Source organism: Lagopus muta, chromosome 2 (assembly GCF_023343835.1).
Source record: "Lagopus muta isolate bLagMut1 chromosome 2, bLagMut1 primary, whole genome shotgun sequence".
NCBI lineage: Eukaryota > Metazoa > Chordata > Aves > Galliformes > Phasianidae > Lagopus > Lagopus muta.
Window position 1 is genome coordinate 47,975,521 of NC_064434.1, and position 21,711 is coordinate 47,997,231.

At 39.8% G+C, this 21,711-nt stretch overlaps 1 protein-coding gene across 5 annotated transcripts in view; it reads right to left on the reverse strand.

Moving 5' to 3' along the window:
- Nucleotides 1-18,801, reverse strand: part of FAM184A (family with sequence similarity 184 member A) — a 59,508-nt gene extending 40,707 nt beyond the window's left edge. For all 5 annotated transcript variants that reach the window (XM_048936522.1, XM_048936520.1, XM_048936521.1 and 2 more), the window contains exons 1-3: nucleotides 18,541-18,801; nucleotides 2,114-2,968; nucleotides 330-465 (exon numbers count right to left, since the gene is read on the reverse strand). In XM_048936522.1, coding sequence (XP_048792479.1) covers nucleotides 330-465; nucleotides 2,114-2,968; nucleotides 18,541-18,705 — 1,156 coding nt within the window. In that variant the 5' untranslated portion in view covers nucleotides 18,706-18,801. The remainder of the gene's footprint in view (nucleotides 1-329; nucleotides 466-2,113; nucleotides 2,969-18,540) is intronic.
- Between the last annotated feature and the right edge of the window lie 2,910 nt (nucleotides 18,802-21,711).

The window sequence follows — 21,711 nt, forward strand, 5'->3', positions numbered from 1 at the left end:
CACACAAAGTAAAACATTGTACTTGTATACAATTAATTACACATACAGAAAAAAAATCCTAAGTGCAAACTATGCAATATCAAAACAGTTAACAAAAGAACACTTGTCAGAAACATGATTTAGTGGAGGGTTGTTAGGATAGTATGGTCAGGCTGCAGTTGGACTTGATGATCTTTAAGGTCTTTTCCAACCTGAGCAGTTCTAGGATTCTACAAAGAGCATTAAACAGTCCTTAGGCACACTAAACCTCCACAAGCTCCAAAGAAAAAAGAAATGCTAGAATCCGTAGATGAAGATCATTTTTTAGATCACATTACTAACATACATACTGGCTTTGAGAACAAGATCAGTGGCCTGCTGTTGTAAGCGCTCTCTGGCAGCTGCTAGCTCACTTTCCACTTCTTTATGTTTGCTTAGCAATGACATCTCTTCCTCCTTCACGTCATCTAGCTGTTTTTGAAGAACCTATAGGAAACATGGTATAACATCTAACTATATAGAATAACACTGAAATGAGCATTAGGTGAAAATGTACAGAAAAGACCTGTCAGCAAACAAATTTTATTTCAACACAAACTGAAATCTAGTAACATTAACATCATATCCATGATGTGAGCTTCCAAAAATATCAAAGAAGATATATGGCATGACAAGGAAGTGTAAAGCAAAGTGCAATAGTATTCAGAAATGTATATGAAAAATAAACACAGTGCACAAATTTTCAGGATCCATTTGAGAAACCTGGTTTCTCATATCTCAGAGTTCTTCAAACTGAAGAATACATTAGATGCTTACAGCAGTTTTCAATCTCCTTAATTAAACAGATTGGAAATGGACTTTTGGAATACCCTTGGGAGACTGGAAAAATTCTGTATTCATCTTCTGATATAGGAATAGGGGGGGGGGGGTCTTCTTTTACCTGTAGCCATTACACAAGGTAACAGCAAAATATTCAAAGGATTGGCTGGAATTAGTTTATAAATGGGAAAAGTTGATGGTATATCTCAGCTCAAACCAATGAGGTCCTGGATTCTTTCAGAATTGCCATAATTATCATATTTAAGATACTTGCAAACATGAGAGTTACTAAAACTGCCCAAAGTAAGATATTTAAGCTCTTCCACAGAGATCTTTATTACTAGGCACAGTTACAAAAAGCAAGTAGTATTTCACAGAAACTTTTCCTTTAAGGACAACATACATAGTCCTATCTCTCTGCTGACCAAAAGACCTGTCTTTGTATGTCAGGGATGTCTTGTCCTTCTTTATGGACAAGAAACATTAGCACTGAACAGCAACTTCAGAATCAAAATAACTCTGAACACATATTCACCATTTCAGTTACTGTCTGTAAAAACATCACAGAAGGCTCTTTTTGTTATAAAGCCTGCAAAGCTAACATCCAGAAAGTGTTTGGTTTTTTTCTTCTCAAAAAGCCACTCTTCTTAACACTCTGGATGCTTAGGCCAGATAGTCACCAAAGATCTCTATAACCACAACTGCACTGAATACAGAATATTCATCGTATTTATAGTCTGTGCTATTAAATTTCTGTAAAATATATTAGGCTGCTTCTTAACTTTTTCTCATCTTTTCTAGCAAGTGTTTCCATTTATCAGCATAACAACTCAGTCATTATCAGTCATCAGCATCTTCCTTCCCACTCTGAACCTTTTGTTTTGGGAGGTATGGATGAATTTACATGGAGAACTAAGGAAAACATTCTTGTGCAAGACTTTTTTTTTCCTGTTCCCTAAGTAGCAATGGTTTTGAATACTTTGTTCAGTACACTGTACTTCGAGTAAATATGACTGGAACAACCAACTTCTGTTCATGCATAGTGGAAAGCAAGTCACTTTGCTTGTACAAGGAGAACTTTCCCATGATTGGGATATCTAGAGTCTACTGGAATATAAACAAACATATATTAATTCAGACTGCTAAAACTAAATAATATAAATAAAATATCTAGAGTGGATGAAAGACAATTATGAATAGTGCAAAATTCAGTTTACATGTTTCAATCATCTCGGTGTAACAGTCTGGCAGCCTAAACAGGAAAGCGAAAGAAAGAAATAAACTCATTTTTGGAACAACATATGATTGACCTCACCTGAACATTGTTTTCTGCTGTACTAAGAGCCACCTGAAGTTTTTGGCATTTTTCCCGAAGACTGGCAGCTTCATCCTGGACCATTTGCAATTCAGTTTTAAGTTTTCCCAGATTCTTCCGCAAAATACTTTCTTGATTTTGAAACTCTTTCCTTAGCTCCACCTCTTTTTCTTTGCAAGCATGCAGACTTTCAGCTGTAAAAAGCTGGGATCTTTTCAATGAATCAAGTTCGTGTTCATAGAAGGACTGTGCTTTGCTGAGTTTACCTTCATAGTCCTCAATGAGTTTTTTTCTTTCCAGTCTCAATTCCTCAACTTTATTATTCAAGTCTTCAAGTTCCAGTCTGTGCAATTCCTCTAGCTTTTCTTGTCCTTTACTCAAGGTTGCATTCTGATTCTGTTGAGTCTTCAGAAGTTCTTGAATCTCAAGCCTATGTGCAGCTCTCAAGTCTTCCAGAGCTGAACGCTTGTCCTTTTCATATTGCACTTGCAACTGTATGAAACTTCGTAGCCTTTCCTCAAACTTCTTCCTGATCTCTTCTACTTCTCTTGACATGGTCACTACACGTTGGACATGCTGGGCTTCTGCACAGAGCTGCATGTCTTCAACTCTATCCTTGTACGCTTCAAATTCAGTCAAGGCCTGATGTTTCATTTTTTTATGATCCTCCAGTGACTCCTCCAAAACCTGGATCTTTCTCTTAAGATCCATTTCTTCTGCAACTTTACTTTTATACTGCAAGATCTTCTCCCTTGTCTCTGCAAGAATTTGTTGAATTTCTTCTTCATGGGCATCTTTAAGGGCTTGGATAGCAGCTTCATGTTCATCATTTTTAGTGTTCAAAGCATATATTACCTACAAACATGAAACAATAATATACTCAGAAAAGACATTCTGGCTAACTGCTAAATAAAAAATAAAAATTAAAAGCACCCTAGGCATTCTGCTACTTTGACAACCTGACGTGTTTTCCTGATACAAGAGAGACACCAAATGTTCTTACGAATTTGACTGCATAAATTCTGTTTTAGTCATTACAATCTTACACATTTTATGGAACAGGCTTTCTACAGTTTGCAACCTATAATTTTGCTGATTAAAAGGTTGCCTTTATATCCATGTTGTTGCTGTAAATTCCAGCGGTGAAAAAAGCACATTATACATATGAAAAACAAAACATAATATTTGAACAGAAGTTTTCTGCCAGAAAATACACACACAACAATACAAGACAACAATATATGCTCCAATTTCTTTTCCTGCAGCACTAAAGTCCAAATCTTGAATTCCTGCTTTTCAACTGCTACCTATTCTTAACTATTCTGTTTTAGACTCATCTAAAATGCCAGCACTGATTGCTCTGGTTTACAGACCTGTAAGTTGCCCAGATACAAGTTGCTTTTAGACGGTTCATCTATTATACAACCTGTGTATCCAAATCTCCTAAGATCTGAGGTTTCTAACTACATAAGCTTGATAACCTTCCAGCTAGTCAGTTAGTTGAAAAGGGAGACAGCAGCTTGGGGAGTCAAGGGAGCTAAGTAGCTGAAGTTGGTTGAGAAGCCAGCAAAACTACTCAACATTGGGTGAAAGTTCTAGAGTAACTAGATATATCTCATGGGATGTATCAATTGCACAGCACTGTAATTTAAAATAAAAAAGTCAACCTAACTCTCACAAACATACAGAAGTGTGTGCATGTTTACAAATACCTCAGCGAAGAAATTATCATACTGTAAAAAATACTATGAGATTGTCAGCTAAAGATATTAATACCTTTTATACAAAACAGTAGCATAACTAATAAGAGTCTAACGAAATGCTATGTGATTCAGTCCACAGAACTACAGTAGCATTAGTAACAAAACCAGTAATGACCTTTTTATGCCAAGAATCAAGCACTGAACTATTTAGCTCTACCACGTGGAGTACAACTGAGGAAATCTTTTTCTGCATTAGCAGAAAAAAAGAAAAGCAGAAAAAGTCTTGCACCAACATGGAATACAAACAACACTATTTGAAACTGTGGCTGAAAGACATTTGACTATTTGGCTAAGAAATATTTTCAGCTCCAAACCAGATATTATATTCTTACATGGCCAGCTTCACTTGGGTCATTTGCTCCAGCCAGCAATTTAGTCATGACAGAATGAATATTTTTCCCAATTAAAAATACTTCATCTTAATACTAGTATGAGGTGCCAAATAAATTCTGCAGCACAGAGAATATCAAAACAAATGAGTGATTTATTCTTTTGAAGTTAACATGAAAATAGGAACTGATACCTTTTAGAAAAACAACAAACTAACATGTCTTGCACAAACAAATTTTATATCTCTGGTAAACCTTCATTTCAGACTCAACAAATGGACTCCTGAGAGAGCACTTCATTTAGCCTCATCCAGCTGACATGCCTTATTCTCAGTATACACTTTGGCACAGCTGCCAGTGCACGTTGATGCTTCAGCCACCAGTTTGAAACACCCCAAGACTGCACCTCTGTTTAATAAGCTGCAACAAAACTACAATGACAACAATAAATTGTTCATGAATGTTCTTATTAATGATTTGGAACACACAAACCAACAAGCCTGACCTACTCTATCAGTAGGTAAATGAGAACTGAGCTGTTCAACACAGAAAATACTACGAAACAATAACAAGACTTTTCTAAGGACAAGACATTACCTACAGATAAAAGGGGGATACAAATAGAAAAGTTGAAGTTTACAAAATAGTAACATTAAAATAACACCTTCCAGGAATTACCGTACTGCTACAAAAAATTAATTCATATGATCTACTGCAGTCCAGAATGAACACTTTCTCCATAACAATAAGCAAAGCATTCATTTTCCTCCTTTTCTTCCTCTCTGTTGACTAAATAATGGTAAGTATTTAAGTTTGGCTTTACTAGATAAATATCTGCTCCTTAACACATTAAAAATATAGTAGCTTTGAAGTATTTTCCTGTAGGATTTTAAAAAAATAATTGTTCAGAAAAGTTCTCCACAATTGCAAGTACATTCTAATAAATGCATTACTAACAGATATATGAAGTAGACAGCTGATAGCAACATTTTATTCCTTCCCATGCATTATTACTAGAAATACATTGCACTCCACAAGATAAACTCTGAAGCTTTTTCCATATAACAACTGAAGTTACATTTTTAATGACATATTTTTCTTTAATTGTAATCAAGAGACAATCCTCCACAAAGCATTCAACAGGGAAACCCAAGTTACTGCTAAGTCTAAAACACACACTACTCCCTCCTTTTAAAAAAATCATAATATGTATGTCCCTCCCCACCAAAACCTATGCATATCCATGTCCATATCACCTCTATTTTTACTTTTCTTAAATAAATAAAATTCTTCTAACTACAAAGAGTTTTTGTTCCCTAGGGAAAATACAGTAAATATAGATGCTTTGTCAGTTCAGTCCTTTGTGTCGCTGGCAACGTAACAAGACCCCTTAAGCCCAGAACTTCAGGCTAGGATTGCTTGGACACCACTGAAATAATGGAAGAAAGAGCATTTGTTCTTTAACCATCTGGTCTACTGCAAGCCTTCATAAATGCTGGGCCAGCACATTAAGTACACAATACGACAAACAGGGAAGCGAGTGACATATAGAGTCTGCAGCTGTAGCATCTCCCTCCAAAAGCATCTCTCCAAAAAAGCTAGTCAAACTACACCACTCTGACTGTGCCTAAATCCAAACAGAGCAAGAACATGGCATTCCTCTCCAGCCTTCAAAATATACCCATGTACTGGGCTCTAGCAAGAGGCCACTCCTGCAGCCTTGTAATATAAACCCAATATACATACCAACAGAGCTAAGTGCATTTCATATGTGTTTTCTTTTTCTGACAGAAATTTAAGTATTTGCACTTATTAATTTGCCCACTGGATTTTCAACAAGTTCCTAATACACCTCTTATATTTTAGGCAGTCTTCGATCACAGCGTAAGGATACAAAACACACTAGGACACTATGAAAAGATTCCAACAAACTAAATGCAGTGTAATTAAAATGAAACTTTGGTGACAGTAGCATATAATAACAAAAGAAAACATCCTTGAAGATAAACACTACAAAAAGAAGCAGAAAGGAATAATGTAGTGGTTACCTAAGTATTAAATAATCACAAATTCCCTTGCACTTACTAAGAACTTAACTTACTTTCTACTCCAGTAACAAACAAAACACATCAGAAAACACAAGGACCAACACAAGCTAAAGAAACCCGAGTTTAAGGCAGTGCAAAGAATTACATATTCTTTCAATCCTTTCTCAACATAAAAAAAAGCAATACAAGCTGCTTTAAGATGCACTGGAAAGAAAATTCACATCTGTTAATACTACATTGTATTCCACATAGACATAAAACAAGCCGAACTCTCTAATCAATATCCCACCCCCACAATCTATACAAGACATCGACAAGTGAAATATAAATAATAAATACAACTCCTTCTCTTTTCCAGAATAGAGAAAATTAAGCCAAAAATAAGCTATGCAGTCTACTGTACTACATAGCTTTCGTTTGAAAGAAATATAGTTTTCTTTAGAAAAGAAGCATAAGGAAGATATACATTACATAAAGGTGTAACTACCAGGAAATTCATCTGCTTCAACATCAGCTACATTCTCCTGGGACTCTCAGCAGGTAACCCACCATTTAAGGAAGGCAAACACAGGAATACAAGACCAGTTATGCATGCATCCCCAATTTGTTATGCAAAAAATTAGATACATGAATTAGAGAGTCAAACTAATCAGATGACTTCAAGCATGCTTATTTTTACAGCTAAGAACACATAGGAGTTGATCAAAAAGGACAGACTGTGACAAAAGGACAGATTTGCAAAAGTTATCTTACACAATCCTCTAATGAACAAGATTAATTTAGGTGTTCATTCTACACACAGGTAAGAATCAACTATTTCTTTAGAGTAGTTAAACATATATTTGTCACTACAACCCAATGTCCTTGGGCTGGGCAAGGCACAGAGTAATTGCCAACATCATCCAATTAAAGCCCCTTTTCGGTTCTGGAATATTAACCTCTAACAATCAAGTTATGTCAGGCACAACCAACACAAATCACAATTAGCTCTAGGCAATTTGCTAAGATAGTTAAATCTTGAGAAACATACTGCAGCACCAACAACAGCAAAAAAGATTTAGTGACAGATGTACAAATTCTGCAATCTGCCTCCCAGTGAGAAAGAAACACATTTAACTTCTAATCATCTAACTAGAATATGGTTGACACATCTGCTGTATGATTAGTCCTCACTGCAAGAAAAACAAGCCAAAGGACTACTCCAAGTTATGCTTTAGTCACTGAGCTGCATTTTCTTATATTTTTTTTCTTTAATATTTGCATAATTTACAAAATAAATTTTACAAACTCAAAGGAAAGAAGAAGGCCCATGAAATGTGGAAAAAGGGTCTGACTACTTGGGAAGAATACAGGAATGTAGTCAGGGTCTGCAGGGATGCGACAAGGAAGGCTAAAGCCCGCCTGGAATTAAATCTGGCAAAGGGGATAAAGGATAATAAAAAAGGTTTTTTCAAGTACATTAACAGTAAAAGGAAGACTAGGGAGAATGTGGCTCCCTTGCTAAGTGACGGGGGTGTTCTGGTAACGGGGGATGCTGAGAAGGCGGAGATACTGAATGCCTTCTTTGCTTCTGTCTTCAGTGAAAAAGCTCCCCTTCGGGAATCTGAGACCCTGGAGATTAGTGAGAGGATCTGGGGAATGGAAGACCCCCCTTCTGTCAGGGAAGAGGTGGTCCGGGAGCGCCTAGGCAACATCAATGTTCAGAAATCCATGGGACCTGATGGGATTCATCCACGGGTGCTGAAGGAGCTGGCAGAGGTGATTGCTGAACCGCTTTCGGTCATCTCTGAGAAGTCTTGGAAGACGGGGAAGGTGCCTGAAGACTGGAAGATAGCCAACGTCACCCCGGTCTTCAAAAAAGGCAAGAAGGAAGACCCAGGCAATTATAGGCCAGTCAGCCTCACCTCTGTCCCTGGAAAGGTGATGGAACAGCTTGTACTGGATGTCATCTCCAGACAACTGGAAGAAGAGGAGGTTATCAGGAGTAGTCAGCACGGGTTCACAAGGGGGAGGTCGTGCTTGACCAACCTGGTAGCCTTCTATGATGTTGTCTCTGGCTGGGTGAATAGGGGGAGAGCAGTGGATGTAGTCTACCTTGATTTCAGCAAGGCATTTGATACTGTCCCCCATGACGTCCTTATAACAAAGTTGAGGAAGTGTGGGATAGATGAGTGGACAGTGAGGTGGGTTGAGAACTGGCTGACTGGCAGAGCACAGAGGGTCGTGGTTGGTGGTACAGAGTCCGGTTGGAGGCCTGTAACTAGCGGTGTTCCTCAGGGGTCTGTGCTGGGTCCGGTCTTGTTCGACATCTTCATCAATGACCTTGATGAGGGGATAATGGCCACTCTCAGCAAGTTTGCCGATGATACGAAGTTGGGAGGATTGGCTGACACGCCTGAAGGCTGTGTTGCCATTCAGCGAGACCTGGATAGGCTGGAGAGCTGGGCAGAAAAAAACCGGATGAGGTTTAACAAAAGCAAGTGTAGAGTCTTGCATCTGGGGAGGAATAATTGCATGCACCAGTACAGGTTGGGGGATGACCTGCTGGAGGGGAGCTCTGCGGAAAGGGACCTGGGTGTCCTGGTGGACGACAGGTTGGCCATGAGCCAGCAGTGTGCCCTTGTGGCCAAAAAGGCCAATGGCTTACTGGGGTGCATTAAAAAGAGCGTGGCCAGCAGGTCAAAGGAGGTGATCCTCCCCCTGTACTCTGCCCTGGTAAGACCTCATCTGGAGTACTGCGTCCAGTTCTGGGCTCCCCAGTACAAAAAAGACAGGGATCTCTTGGAAAGAGTCCAGCGGAAGGCCACAAAGATGGTGAAGGGCCTGGAGCATCTCCCCTATGAGGAAAGGCTGAGTGAACTGGGTCTGTTCAGCCTTGAGAAAAGGAGACTGAGAGGGGACCTGATCCAGGTCTATAAATATCTAAGGTGTGGGAGGCAGAATGGCGAGGCCGGACTCTTTTCAGTGGTGAGTGGAGACAGGACAAGGGGAAACGGCTGGAAACTGCAGCATAGGAAGTTCAGCACAAACATGCGCAAGAACTTCTTTACAGTGAGGGTGACGGAGCACTGGAACAGGCTGCCCAGGGAGGTGGTGGAGTCTCCTTCTCTGGAGATGTTCAAGACCTGCCTGGATGCCTACCTGTGCTACCTGCTGTAGGGAACCTGCTTTGGCAGGGGGGTTGGACTCGATGATCTCTGGAGGTCCCTTCCAACCCCTACAATTCTGTGATTCTGTGATAATTTAACAGAATTTTCAGGTACAGAAAGCCTCAGAGAAATTTAAGCTAATATGTCTGTACTACATTTGTTTGTGAGTATTTGGAATCTGAAGCAAGGCATAGACAAGTTCTCTGAGCTGAGCAACTGACTTAACATGATAACGTTAGTTTGCTGTTGGCAAAACAAACAAAAACACATAGCAGAATATTAAGTGCAAAGCTTCCAAAAAACAAAAAAGGTAAACACCTTTTTTGATTAATCATAAAAATAACTGTTTTTAAAGCACTATATAATATCTCAAGATGCAATTTTCTCATTTCTTTTGATAGCTATGAAGAATTTTGAATCTAACAGACTTTATATAACTTTCAGAAACAGCAAATTTTCTTTTAATAAATTTGACAAGACGCCTTTGTTTTTGACCTTCTAAGTTCTTATAAGGTAGGAACGTAATTCTTTCAGAAGACTTAGATGATAAGTCCTGAAATAAATCATCAAGTTTTTTGTAGAATATTTTCTAAAATAGCTTCAGGAACTCAAACTTGAATGCATCATCTAGAATTTTGATAGTATGAATAAAATACTGCTTTTCACTTCAATATTTTCTAACATAACTTAATTCGCTAATCAAGAGAATACATGGGATAATATCAGTGCTATTTCTCAGTTTCACTTTTCCATCTTTCCATCATTCTTTTGCAGAAGCCAACGCCAGACAAGGTACCTACATTGAGGTAAATAATTCATTGTACTTATTTTCACAGCATTCAGTGTAATGAATGTAGTAGCTCACGACATAGACTACGTAGAAGCCTTGGACAACTGTAGTTTTATAAGTTGAGTCTCTATGGAGATAAAAGGGTAATCTAGTGATTTGCATAACAGCAGATAGAAATGATTTGCCCCTGACATCACTGGCAGTAAAGTTAAAATAACGAGACAGCCCTGCGCTCAGCACCACGGACAGCAGCAGTCAGCGGCCTTTTGCCGAGCCCCGCGTTCAGTCAGCGGACAGCAGCAGGATGGGCAGCGGCGCCTCCGCGGGAGCTCAGCCTGTAAGAATTCCTTTTCCATGCCCGAGAACAGCAGAGGCTGAAGAATTATTAGCAAATCCAGAGCCCAACACAGTATGTTAGTCAAGACTCCAATAACGAGGCATGCTCACCAAAATTTGATGTGGGCACATCTCTGACCAGCATTTCACTTTTTTTTATATTGTCCAGTAAGAGGACATGTTATTACTGCCTCCAAGTTTGCCAAGCTAAGTTTTCTGAAAGCAGAAAATTAACTTTCTCACATGACTAGTGAACGTAGGCCCATTAGAAATGCACACACACACAAACACACGTGGATGTGTGCATATGGGTACTTACGTATAAAATAATTGACATTAAAGAAAAAGATTTATTTTATTAAGCATGTATCTATAAAGAATAATCTGAAGTTTGGACTGTAGCGGCTACGACTTGATAATCTAGAAGAAATTGTAAACAATACAAACCAATGGAAATTACTTTTGTTTTAGGCTCTGTGCTTATGCAGAATATGGAAGAATACAGAAAACGGCAAGGTCTGCCTGAACATGAATACAGTACAGTGTTACACTGTAGATATCCACAGGTGAAGCAGAACATACCCAATACATCAAATTATGAATGATCTACACCATTCTGTACAGATACACACAACAAATATGAAGCAGAGCATGAAACTAAATGCAAGATAAGAATCCAAGGAATAGAGATAATGGACACAGTGGTTGTTTCCAGATCAGCTCTAAGAGTTCTTTCATCTATTCGTTATTACTAGAACAATTTATCACCATCTTCATTTCTCAAATTTTAAAATGACAAAGACAGTCATTAGAAATTACTGCAGTACATTTCAGTACAAGCTATCCAAACATACTTGCTTTCATTCCGGAAAATATTAGATCTGAGAAGGCAGTCTCAGACATACCCTTTGCTAAAAGTTACAGCTTTCATTCGCATCATGAGCAAAATCATCATTCAATTAATAATCTCTGGATTACAGCACACCTGTTTTCTAAACACATTATAGTTCAGATTTCTGGAAATCTGACCTAGTTAAAAGGAAACTGGCTGAAATAATTTCTTTCATCTTAATAAAAAGTAAAATAAAAATACGTTTATTTATTTATTTAAATATAGCCATCACCTCATACTTTTTATATTAGCTAAAAAAGTTTGTGTCCCATTTAGCAAGGACATCTTGAACAAAAAGGACTTCATGAACTTTTTACCAGTGGCTGTTTGCAAAGGTTGCCATTTGGAACCGAACCAAGTGACAGCCTAGGGAAAAGGCTGTTATGTACAAGCTTCTACACACAGTTTAAAAAGCCAATGTAAAGAAAGAAACAAACAAAACCAGATAAAGCATTAAATAGGGTAACATGGTTAATTGCTTCAGACTACCTTTCTTTCTTCTGATTATTTCCAGAACGTAGCGCCTTTGGTTACTGGTATGACACTGATGATGTCATACAAGACTACACAAGTCTTGCTTACCACTGCCAGCCTTGTACAAGCCAAGAAACATACACATCTGATTTCATAGCACTACGTAGAGGTTTACTGATAAATAAGTCTACAAAAATAAATAAATAAACAAATCAAATCTAGCAATTAAGGTAATAAACCTCCCCTTGCCTCCTCGTTATCAACTCCAAGAGAGTGAAGTTTTCCATGTTGGTTCTTCACAAGAGACTTAGAGATTACCAAGTTTCCCCTCCCCATTAAAAAGAAAAAAAAAAAAGAAAAAAAAAAGAGGAGGAGAGGAGGAGAGGAGGAGAGGAGGAGAGGAGGAGAGGAGGAGAGGAGGAGAGGAGGAGAGGAGGAGAGGAGGAGAGGAGGAGAGGAGGAGAGGAGGAGAGGAGGAGAGGAGGAGAGGAGGAGAGGAGGAGAGGAGGAGAGGAGGAGAGGAAACAAGTAAGCACGATGCTAAAGCTAACAACTTCTGCTTTTAAGTCTGAAGAAGAATTCTTACACAGTTCGATCTGTGTCCTTAAACCATCATAGCTACAGAAAAGTTTCTCCTCTGTGAATAACCTTTGCTAAGACCACAACTATGGTAGACAGTAAGGACATAGTCAGAAAACAGTGTGAAGAGTTAGAGAGGGGAGGTGGAGAAAGTGTATTACCAGGATTTAAAAAGAAAAATCTTAAGATATCTGCTTCAGAAATATCACCTCTGTTGCAATTAAAACAACATAACATCTCTTCCTACATTACTAGCTGGAAACATACACAAAAATTTTGAAATTCAAATCTGTAGTCAAATCACACCCTTTTTGAAATGTCAGTCTTTTTCATGCAGTGCTGGAGCTATAAGCAAACACTGGCCTACTGCCAGTGTTAACAAACATTGGAGAGATGACATAAGGTTGCTTAAAAAAAATGAAAAATGAATTTTTTGAAAACTGTTATTGGCATCAGCTACCATATGATGACAGCTAATGTCAAAACATTTTTAGAGGCTCTTTTAGATTCTCATTACTTTTCTATTTTTAAGGGCTTTTCTCTTAAATTCCCATGTAACCCTATCTATAATGAAGCTTATGTGAGAGATTTACCTACTTTGTTTATTGAGGTTGAATAATTTCAAATAAAAACTGACAAAGTTTCTCTAGAAATACAACATTTTAAGTATTCTCATTAATAAGCTAAATCCTATAGCTACTGCCGTAGCACTGCGCTCTGCGTTAGCTGAGGGAGAGAGATCTCTAACCTTTCAGGCCAAAAGGTTCGCACAGTAAGAAGCACAAATGTGAATTAAAGACTACCAAATTTGTCATTTATTCTTTGAAACAGATATACGAGGGCTGCTCTGAAAGTAATGCCTCCTATTTTGTTACACTGGCCCACAGTGTCAGAGGTGGATGTTGATGGTATGGCAGCAGAGGTTGAACCTTCCAACCAATATTCCATTACATTTTGTTGCTGTGTGACAGATGGGCAATCCGACAAAAGTGTCTTATAATGGAAACGAGTATAAAGGAAAGGTGTGTCACTGAATTCTTACATGTTTAAACAACTGCACCCACTGACATTTGTCAGTGCTTGTTGTACATTTATGGAAGCACAACAGTGGAGGTAGTGGCTGGTGCATCAGCAGTGACAACAGTGACATGAAAGACAAGCCATGTTCCGAATGATCACACACAGCTATCATACCACAAATTGAAGAGTGCCTCAATCAGTGGATTACAGTCAGAGAAAAAACAGCGTAGGGAGCCAAATAACTGCTGCGATGCATTGAAAACTGTGATATTCCAATTTTGCCTATCATAAAGTTTGTAGCAAGTAGGTCCCACAGATTCCCACACACGTACAGCAAGAATGCCCATATGCATGTTTTTCAGGACCTACTGAAAAAGTACAAGGCTGAAGATGACTGTTTCCTGGATCACATCATTACCAGTGATGAGATTGGTGACACCATTATGAATTCAATTCAAAACAGCAGTTCATGGTATGATATATGAATTCCTAATTGAAGAATAAGTTGAAGATGCAGCCCCCAGTGGGAAAAGCGATATGCAATGTCTTTTGAGATAGGAACAATCCTTTCAGATTTCCTGGAAACGAGACAGATGATGAATCCTGATCGCTACATCACCACAGAGACTAAGCTGAAGGCTTGAACTTCCACTAAGGCCAGAGGAGAAGACAGACTTTCTCTTGGAACATGATAGGGCCAAGCCCCATACCAGTTTGAAGACTGTAAAACTCCACCAATTTGACTGTACTGTCTTCCTATGCCCACTATATAGTCTCCTGACTTCCATCTGGGCCAATGAAGGATGGAGTGCATAGGCAGTATTTTCCCAACAGTTGTGCTATCATCGCAGCTGTGAAAGAGTGGGTCACCACTGCTGGTGCAGATTTCTGCAAGCACAGCACGCAGACTCTTTTTCATTGCTGGTCAAAATGCATAGCTAATGGTGATGTCTGTGTTGAAAAAACGTGTTTTGTAGCTGAGAATTTGCTCTGTCAAATAGTGTTGCTGCGTTCTTTGCATCTGTTACAGCTTCCATGGAAACAAATAGAAGACATTTGGAGTAACCTATATACTCCCACATGACCAAGAAAAATGCTAAGTATTAAAATATATTTGCTAAGAATATCTCTTTAAAATAGGATGACAAAGAAGAAAACTATTCTGTAAATTTATACAAGAAGCTGATGGCAGAACTAGTCTGAAGAGTCCCAGAATATATTTTGTTTACTATTTTATCTTTTTTGGAATCATCCCAAAATTTAACTATTCTGCTCTAGGCATGTAGCAAGGGCAAACACCAATTTTGCTGATTTCTTTTTCTTGTTATGAACTTGACCAGCCTAATAGGAACTATCACTGTAGCGCACCTGTATGGCACTTACAGACTCTTCCTTCAATTCATCTAAAATTTCTGCAACTAGGATCTAGGAAATTTCCACAACCAACTCAACATTCAAGATTCTCACCACATAATGCCAGAGTGGATCACCTAAAGTACTTCATTAACGTCCATAATTTATGTTGACATCACAAAGCTTGCAGAACAGATTTTGTACACAAATTTAAGATGTGAATTTATCAATTACAGGCGCTTAAGCTAAAAACTACAGCATAAGAGCTGTGGGGAGAGAAAAAAGAAAAAAGAAAAAAAAAAGAAGCACCAAAACAAGCCAGCAAGACCATTGAACTTGTACACTCTAACTAATGGTGAAAATGAACTCTACTGTCCCATACTGACAGGATCAAAGCAGCAACTTAATTTTTTGGTTCCTATTCCAGTTGTCTTATGCAAAGTAATTAAAAATACATATGCATATTTTCATCTGCAGCGAGCATAATTCAACATCGCATTAGTACTTGAGCACATAGTAGTACAAACACATTTGCAATCTCATAATCACAGCTTATTTCTTTTTGGCTTTAATCTTTGGTGTCAGATGCTACTTTATCCCCGTACTGGTACACAGATCTTTCAAAATGTCTAAAGTAAGGAGCTTATCCTGAAGAAGAAGTCCTAAAATTGCTTCAGTTACAATTTCCACAGTTTTTAAACATGACATGAGCATCATGTTATTTTTTTTAAAGCTGAATTTCTAGCTACTGACTTGTTTTACCTTCTCCTGTGAGTTAAACATATTAAAGTTACATCAAGCTATATTTTTTTCAAGAGTAAAAATGCAGTTAAGCATTTCAGAAGCATGCCCAGTGAAATAGAATTGCATTTTGTTTTGCCTCACTCTGAGTTACTGAGTAAAACTAAGCATTAAAAACACTTCCTTCTTGGTATTCTCAGATGGTTTCAACCAAAACATTAAATTCTCTTTAAGTAATGTGAAAATATAACACAAGAATTCTAACTTTGTAATTTTACATTCACTTCATGAACGACCTCCATTTCCTATGGGGAAAGCATTTTCTTCTGCTACTACTGACAGCTCATAGAAGATATACATAGATTGGAAAAAGTACAGAGTCACATTTCTTTTCTCAGAAGATACAAGCTGCCCAGTTAACTATGCCCCCTATGTATTTATATTTCGTTTCACTGCACTGTGCTGGAGATTTTGTTTTGTTCAGATAAAATACCTGACTCCAGTTCTGAATCCACCGGGACTTGATAGATCTTCAAGACAGTTTCAGAGAAAAGTATGAAGATCAAAAAAAGGGAGGGGATGAGAGGGGAGGAACAGCTGGAAGGCACAAGATTTTATATAAAGATATTACACAATTTGATGTACATATAATGGCATATGTCTTAATAAGTTCCTAGAGTACTCAAAAGTAATTCTATACATACAAGTGGGTAAGCATCTGACAGAGCCAGACCTGCAGAATTTGGCCAAAGGACCTTCACAGAAGCACTCTTACATCTTTTTTCACATCATTCAATTTGGATAGCTTATTTCCACAAATCTTCTGCAAAGTAAAGTTAACTCTTTTGACAGTTAACTCTTGTTTATAGAAATTAAGTATCATGTTTATTGTTTTCCCCTGCAGCTAGATTCCCTTCATAGGCTTCACATCCCGGAGCAGGTGGAAACTCCTTCAGGGTAAAATATAATCCTAAAGCTTTTTCTCTCTCTCTTCTAAGCTTCCCTCTCTGAAAGGTCAAGTAACAAGCAGAAACACTAGGCCAGGACCTTCTAACTGGAAAACTGTCAGGATCTGCACCTCTATCTCAGTGAAATTAATTTTTTAGAATACTTTTAAAAGTAATCTTTAAAATTATTTATTTTGCTGTTGCATTAGGTACAAGAAGAGTATTTACATTTTGCACGCTATTTTAATCTCAAAAAGATGGTTCTCTAGCCCAGACCTTTGGTTTGTGAGGATCAGCAAAAGTCACAAGTTTTCCCCCTAAACCTTTAAAACAGAACACAGACACAGAAAGTCTCACTGGACTCTGCAAGTAAACAAATATGAGAGTCCAATCCCACAAAAGCCTAATCCACCAGTAAGATCTTTGTACAATCACAGCTAATTTACACTTATTGAAATACATAACCAGAAGGCCACTTGTAGTAGCTTCTATTTGCAGCATTCTGAAACCTTCAGCATGCACAAAATCTTTAGAATGTTAAAAGAACTCTATTCCAGATCATAAAAGACCTTATGAATGAGGCACAGTACTTACTTCTACCTTTCCAATACAGAAGTTCAAGTATTCCAGCACTATGCATTTATATCCCCATTTAACTCATACTTGTCTCAAGCCATCTGACATACACTAACTCACAAAACACAGCACACATGTCTAGTGATGCGGACCTCATGGGTATACACACACAGTAACACAACACAAATGGAACTCTGTTTCTGAAATCACCTAAAAACTGATGGGTAATTCCTAGAAAAAGAAAGGGAAAGATATCAAAGGGCACATAGAAGTAAAAACTGTTATCTATTCTAACTATTATCTATCTGTTATTCTATATGAAAGAATTCGCATATGTAACTGGCCTTAAGGTAAATCTAAAATACATTTACGCTCCCCAGGTGCTTGTTGCACCTTTCAAGAAGCACAAGTCTGTAGCAATATCTTTAACATTCTGATTCATAACTCAAACAAACCACAGTGAATTTTAAATTGATTTAAATTCTTGTTTTCTTCTTAAAATATTAAAATTTTAATTTGACTGAAATTAATATATTAAGACATCTGAACTTACAGCCCAGCCAAAATATCCCTCAGTCATCAGTTTTCCAATAATGTAAGGTGCATGGTACTCCACAGTAAACACTATTTCACTGATCACCTCAGCTGTGCATAAATTTGAACTATGTCTCCACTGGGTGACTGCCAGCATTCTTCATTGTCTCTGTTTGTGGTTCCAATGAAATGTCACCTTCATCCATCTTAGCCTACACTTGAAGAATGCTAGCATTCCCCCATAGTGCTTTTAAAGATACCTGTAGATGTTTTAAATGTGTAATTATTGACAGTTGATCCTTGTGTATTCTCATTAAGAAATGTAATCTGCCCTTCGCTTCCTAAATAATGGTATTCACTTCTTGTCTTAAGCATTATACAAGGGAGATTACACCACCTTTCTTTCTTTCATCTTTAAGTTATTCTGAATAAATCTTAGCTACAATCAGGTCTGAATTGTGAGGCCTGCCAGCCTTAGTATTACTCCTTTAAAACATGTTCCAGTTTGACTACGGACTTTAACAAAGATACATTGTATTTCCTATACTGGAGATGCCCTAAGGGAAACTGCGCCGGGCCAGAGGCAGCGGGCAGGGCAGGGCAGGGCAGGGCAGGGCAGGGCAGGGCAGGGCAGCCGTGCTGTGCCAGGCCCGGCCTCTCGGGTGCGAGCCCAGCCGCATCACGCCGCCGAGGAGCGGGCATCGTTCCGCTGGAAGAACCAAGCTCAGGAGATGACCTCTCCTCAGCGAGGCTAAGCCGAGGTGGCAAGACGAGGAGAGGGGCAGCGCCTCACCCCTTCACATGTGAAATGAACAAACGAGGAGAAGCGGAAAGAAAAATAAGAAGGCAAAAACACCCGAGGCAGCAGAGGAGCCCAGAAGCGAGGACTGTCTCACCTTGGTGAGCTGGGCGATCTTCTTGCTCATTTTGAAGTGCAGGTCCGGGCTGTGCTCGGCTCCCAGTCCCGGCGGGGCAGAGCCGGAGCCGAATTTCCCCGCTCCGGGCGCGGATCCGCCGCCGTAGCCGTGCTGCTGCTGCCAGCTCATCCCCGGGGTCGCCATCTTCACCGCCGGCCCCCGCCGCCGCTCGGCATCCGCCGGCGCCGCCGCCGCTGGGAAGCCGCGCCGAGGCCGCCAACCGCCGTCCGAGAGCTCCCCGGCCGCTGTCCGCAGCCTCCGCGCGCGGCCCCTCAGCGGGCGGGGGGCTGCGGCATCGACCCCGCGGGGGGCCGCTGCGCGAAGCGGCACCGGCCTCTCTCCAGCGGCTCCTCCGTCCCTCCCACCCGGCACCAGGCGGGGAGGCCGGCCGGCCCCGGGGCAACCCGCCCGGCCGGGGGACGAGCGAGGGGGCCGCCGGCCGTTCCCGAGCTGTCGCCGCCGCGCTGTTTACGCCGCGCAGGTCGCGTCACTCGGCAGCCCCGCCCGCTGCGTGTCCGCCTCGGAGCCGCCGGCGCCGCGCGCGCCTCCCAGCGAAGGGGGCGTCCGCCCCCCATCCGCGCCCTCTGCTGCTGCCCGCGGCAGTCGGCCGTTGGGCGATGCTCCGCTTTCAGGCTCTGCTGCAAAGGGGCTCTGTCGGGCGTCGAAGGCGTGTACGGGTCTGGGTGTATATACCCCGTTGTGGCAGGTCTCGGGGTGCCAGAAGCTTCTCACTGCCTGAAAACTCACTGGGGGGTCATATGGGGCTTAGGGCAGAGCTCATCCGCGCTGGGACGGCTCCTGGCTCTCTTACGGTGCTGCTGTATGAGGAGACGCTTGGTGCTCTCTTGTTGCCCCCTGGATATGCGTGAGGGAAGAAGTGCCATTTTCTCACAGCACAGCAATAGAACTGTTTGAGTTGGAAGGGGCCTTTAAAGTCCATCTAGCCCATCCCTCCTGCAACGAACACCTAAAGCTAGATCAGATTGCTTAGAACCCCGTCCAGCCTGACCTTGAGTATCCGTCTCCAGTAGTTGTAGTAGTTGGTTGGAAGGAGTAACATCTTAAAATTGAAACGAGTTGAGTAGGTACAATGGCTGCACAATTACTTCAGGCACCCACAGATGGCGGAGTGACCCAGCGAGGTGAGAGGGGAAGGCAGGCACAGGAGTTGGTCGGCCACATTTCCTACAGACACAGCCTCTGTAAACTGCAGATACAGACCACTGAGTTGATGGGATGAGTGCAGAACAAACATCCCTGCCAGGAGAAATTCACAGCCAATTTTAGTATAAGTTTTCATGCGGAGATGACTGCTCTCTTCTTCCATTTCCAACCTCAGGAGAACAGCCACCGTGTTTAACAATTTAATGTCTCTTTGCTAGGCTCTGGCCTTAGGAGAACATAAATACATTAATGTGGTTGGACATGTTGGATTTCTAGATTAGCAGCCTCTGCACTGATCTTTTAAAAGTCCTTGATATTCTCTATACTTTTTCTCTTTTTTTCATTTTTTTCTTGTTCTCCTTTTTTTTTTTTTCTTTATTTTTATTCTTTTTCACCCCCTTTCCCCTGCTCTAAAAATCTCCTATTTGCATGGATTCTTTGTAGGCATACAAATATCAACTGGTAAATGACTAAATCTCCTACTCAACATGGATGCAGGGAAAAAGTATTACCTACAATGTGAAAATGACAGAAACCAGTGGAAAATGAGGCCAGGTTGAATGGGGACCCTGGGCACTCTAATCTTGTGCCTGATATAGTGAGTGGTAACCCTGTGCATGGCAGAGGGGTTGAAACTGGATGGTCTATGAGATCCCTTCCAAAACAAGTGATTATATCATTCTGTGATTCTATGGGTAGTGAGGAATATGAGGAAGTCCAGATTACAAAACAGTGTGTCTCAGTCATAGAGGTTCGTACTTATGTAGTATGATAAATAACCAATTCAATGTGAATGGGCAGTGCAAGACAGAGGCTGTGAAGCAAATGAGATTCTCTGATGCACAGATGGGGCACTAAAAAGAATGTACAAGTAGGTTCTTCTACTTTTGCATACAGGATATTTGTGAGAGTGCAACTGAAATACTTGCGTTGAGGTCCAGTGTCTGCAATTTCCACATGCCAACACGCTGGAAAAAAATTCAGAAAAAGGGCCAGGAAAAGTACAAAATTTGGGAAAGGATTCGTATATTGGAGGACTTAGTAAACCCAACTGTTTTGAGGAGTCTCAAAAGTGATTTAATCTCATTCTCCAGGTAGCTGCACTGTGTTGAGCCCAAAATTTGCATTGTTCAGAAAATTCTGACGCTGATTTATTTTTTTATTTTTTTCATTCTGAAGTGGCCCATTCTGGCAAAGAGAACAAAGGACAGATGGTGCTTATCCAGGCAATGATTCATACAGATGAAATTCAAGAGGTAGAAAGAGTATTAGGAGCATCTGTATCAAATATGTGTCCATAGATGACATCTATGAATAGCACAGACTGTTAATTCAGTTTTGTCAAATTAAAAAATAATTCAGTGACTAAGAATGATTTTCCATACGTAGGAAGGTAAAATTACTAATTAAAGCAGCAGACTGATTCCAAAGACTTGGTTTTGGTTAATGGTTTTGTCTGGCTGAATGTGTGACCTTAAGCAAGCTTCTTTAACTCCTGTGCAAAAGAGTACTTTGCTGTACCTAATAATGACTCTGCTATTAAGGAATGTCCAGTTAAAATTACTGCTGCCCTCAGAAATCTCAAAAGTTACAGGAATTATTAGCATTTTCATTTTATATGCACATTTTAAATTATTATTTTTCAAGTAATGTGGTGTTTTGAATTTATCACAATTTCTTCTGAGACAATAAGCTTTACTGTTTTACTTTTCATTTTCTCCTGAGAAGTGTACACATTTGCTGTGATTCATATTGGCCCCAAATTGTTGTTTTGAACCATTTTCAAGTGTCTTTCAAGTATTGTTTTGAACCAGTAAAGTATGTTTATTTTTGTCTGTCTTGTGTACTGGGTTTCCAAGTATTACATTTTGTCTAGGTGCTCTTAAATTCAGGATGCGATTAAATATCTTATGCCTTTTTTTTTCTTGTCTTCTAGTAGCAGTTTTTGTATTTGAAATGTTTTCAAGCATTACTTTCCACCTTTTA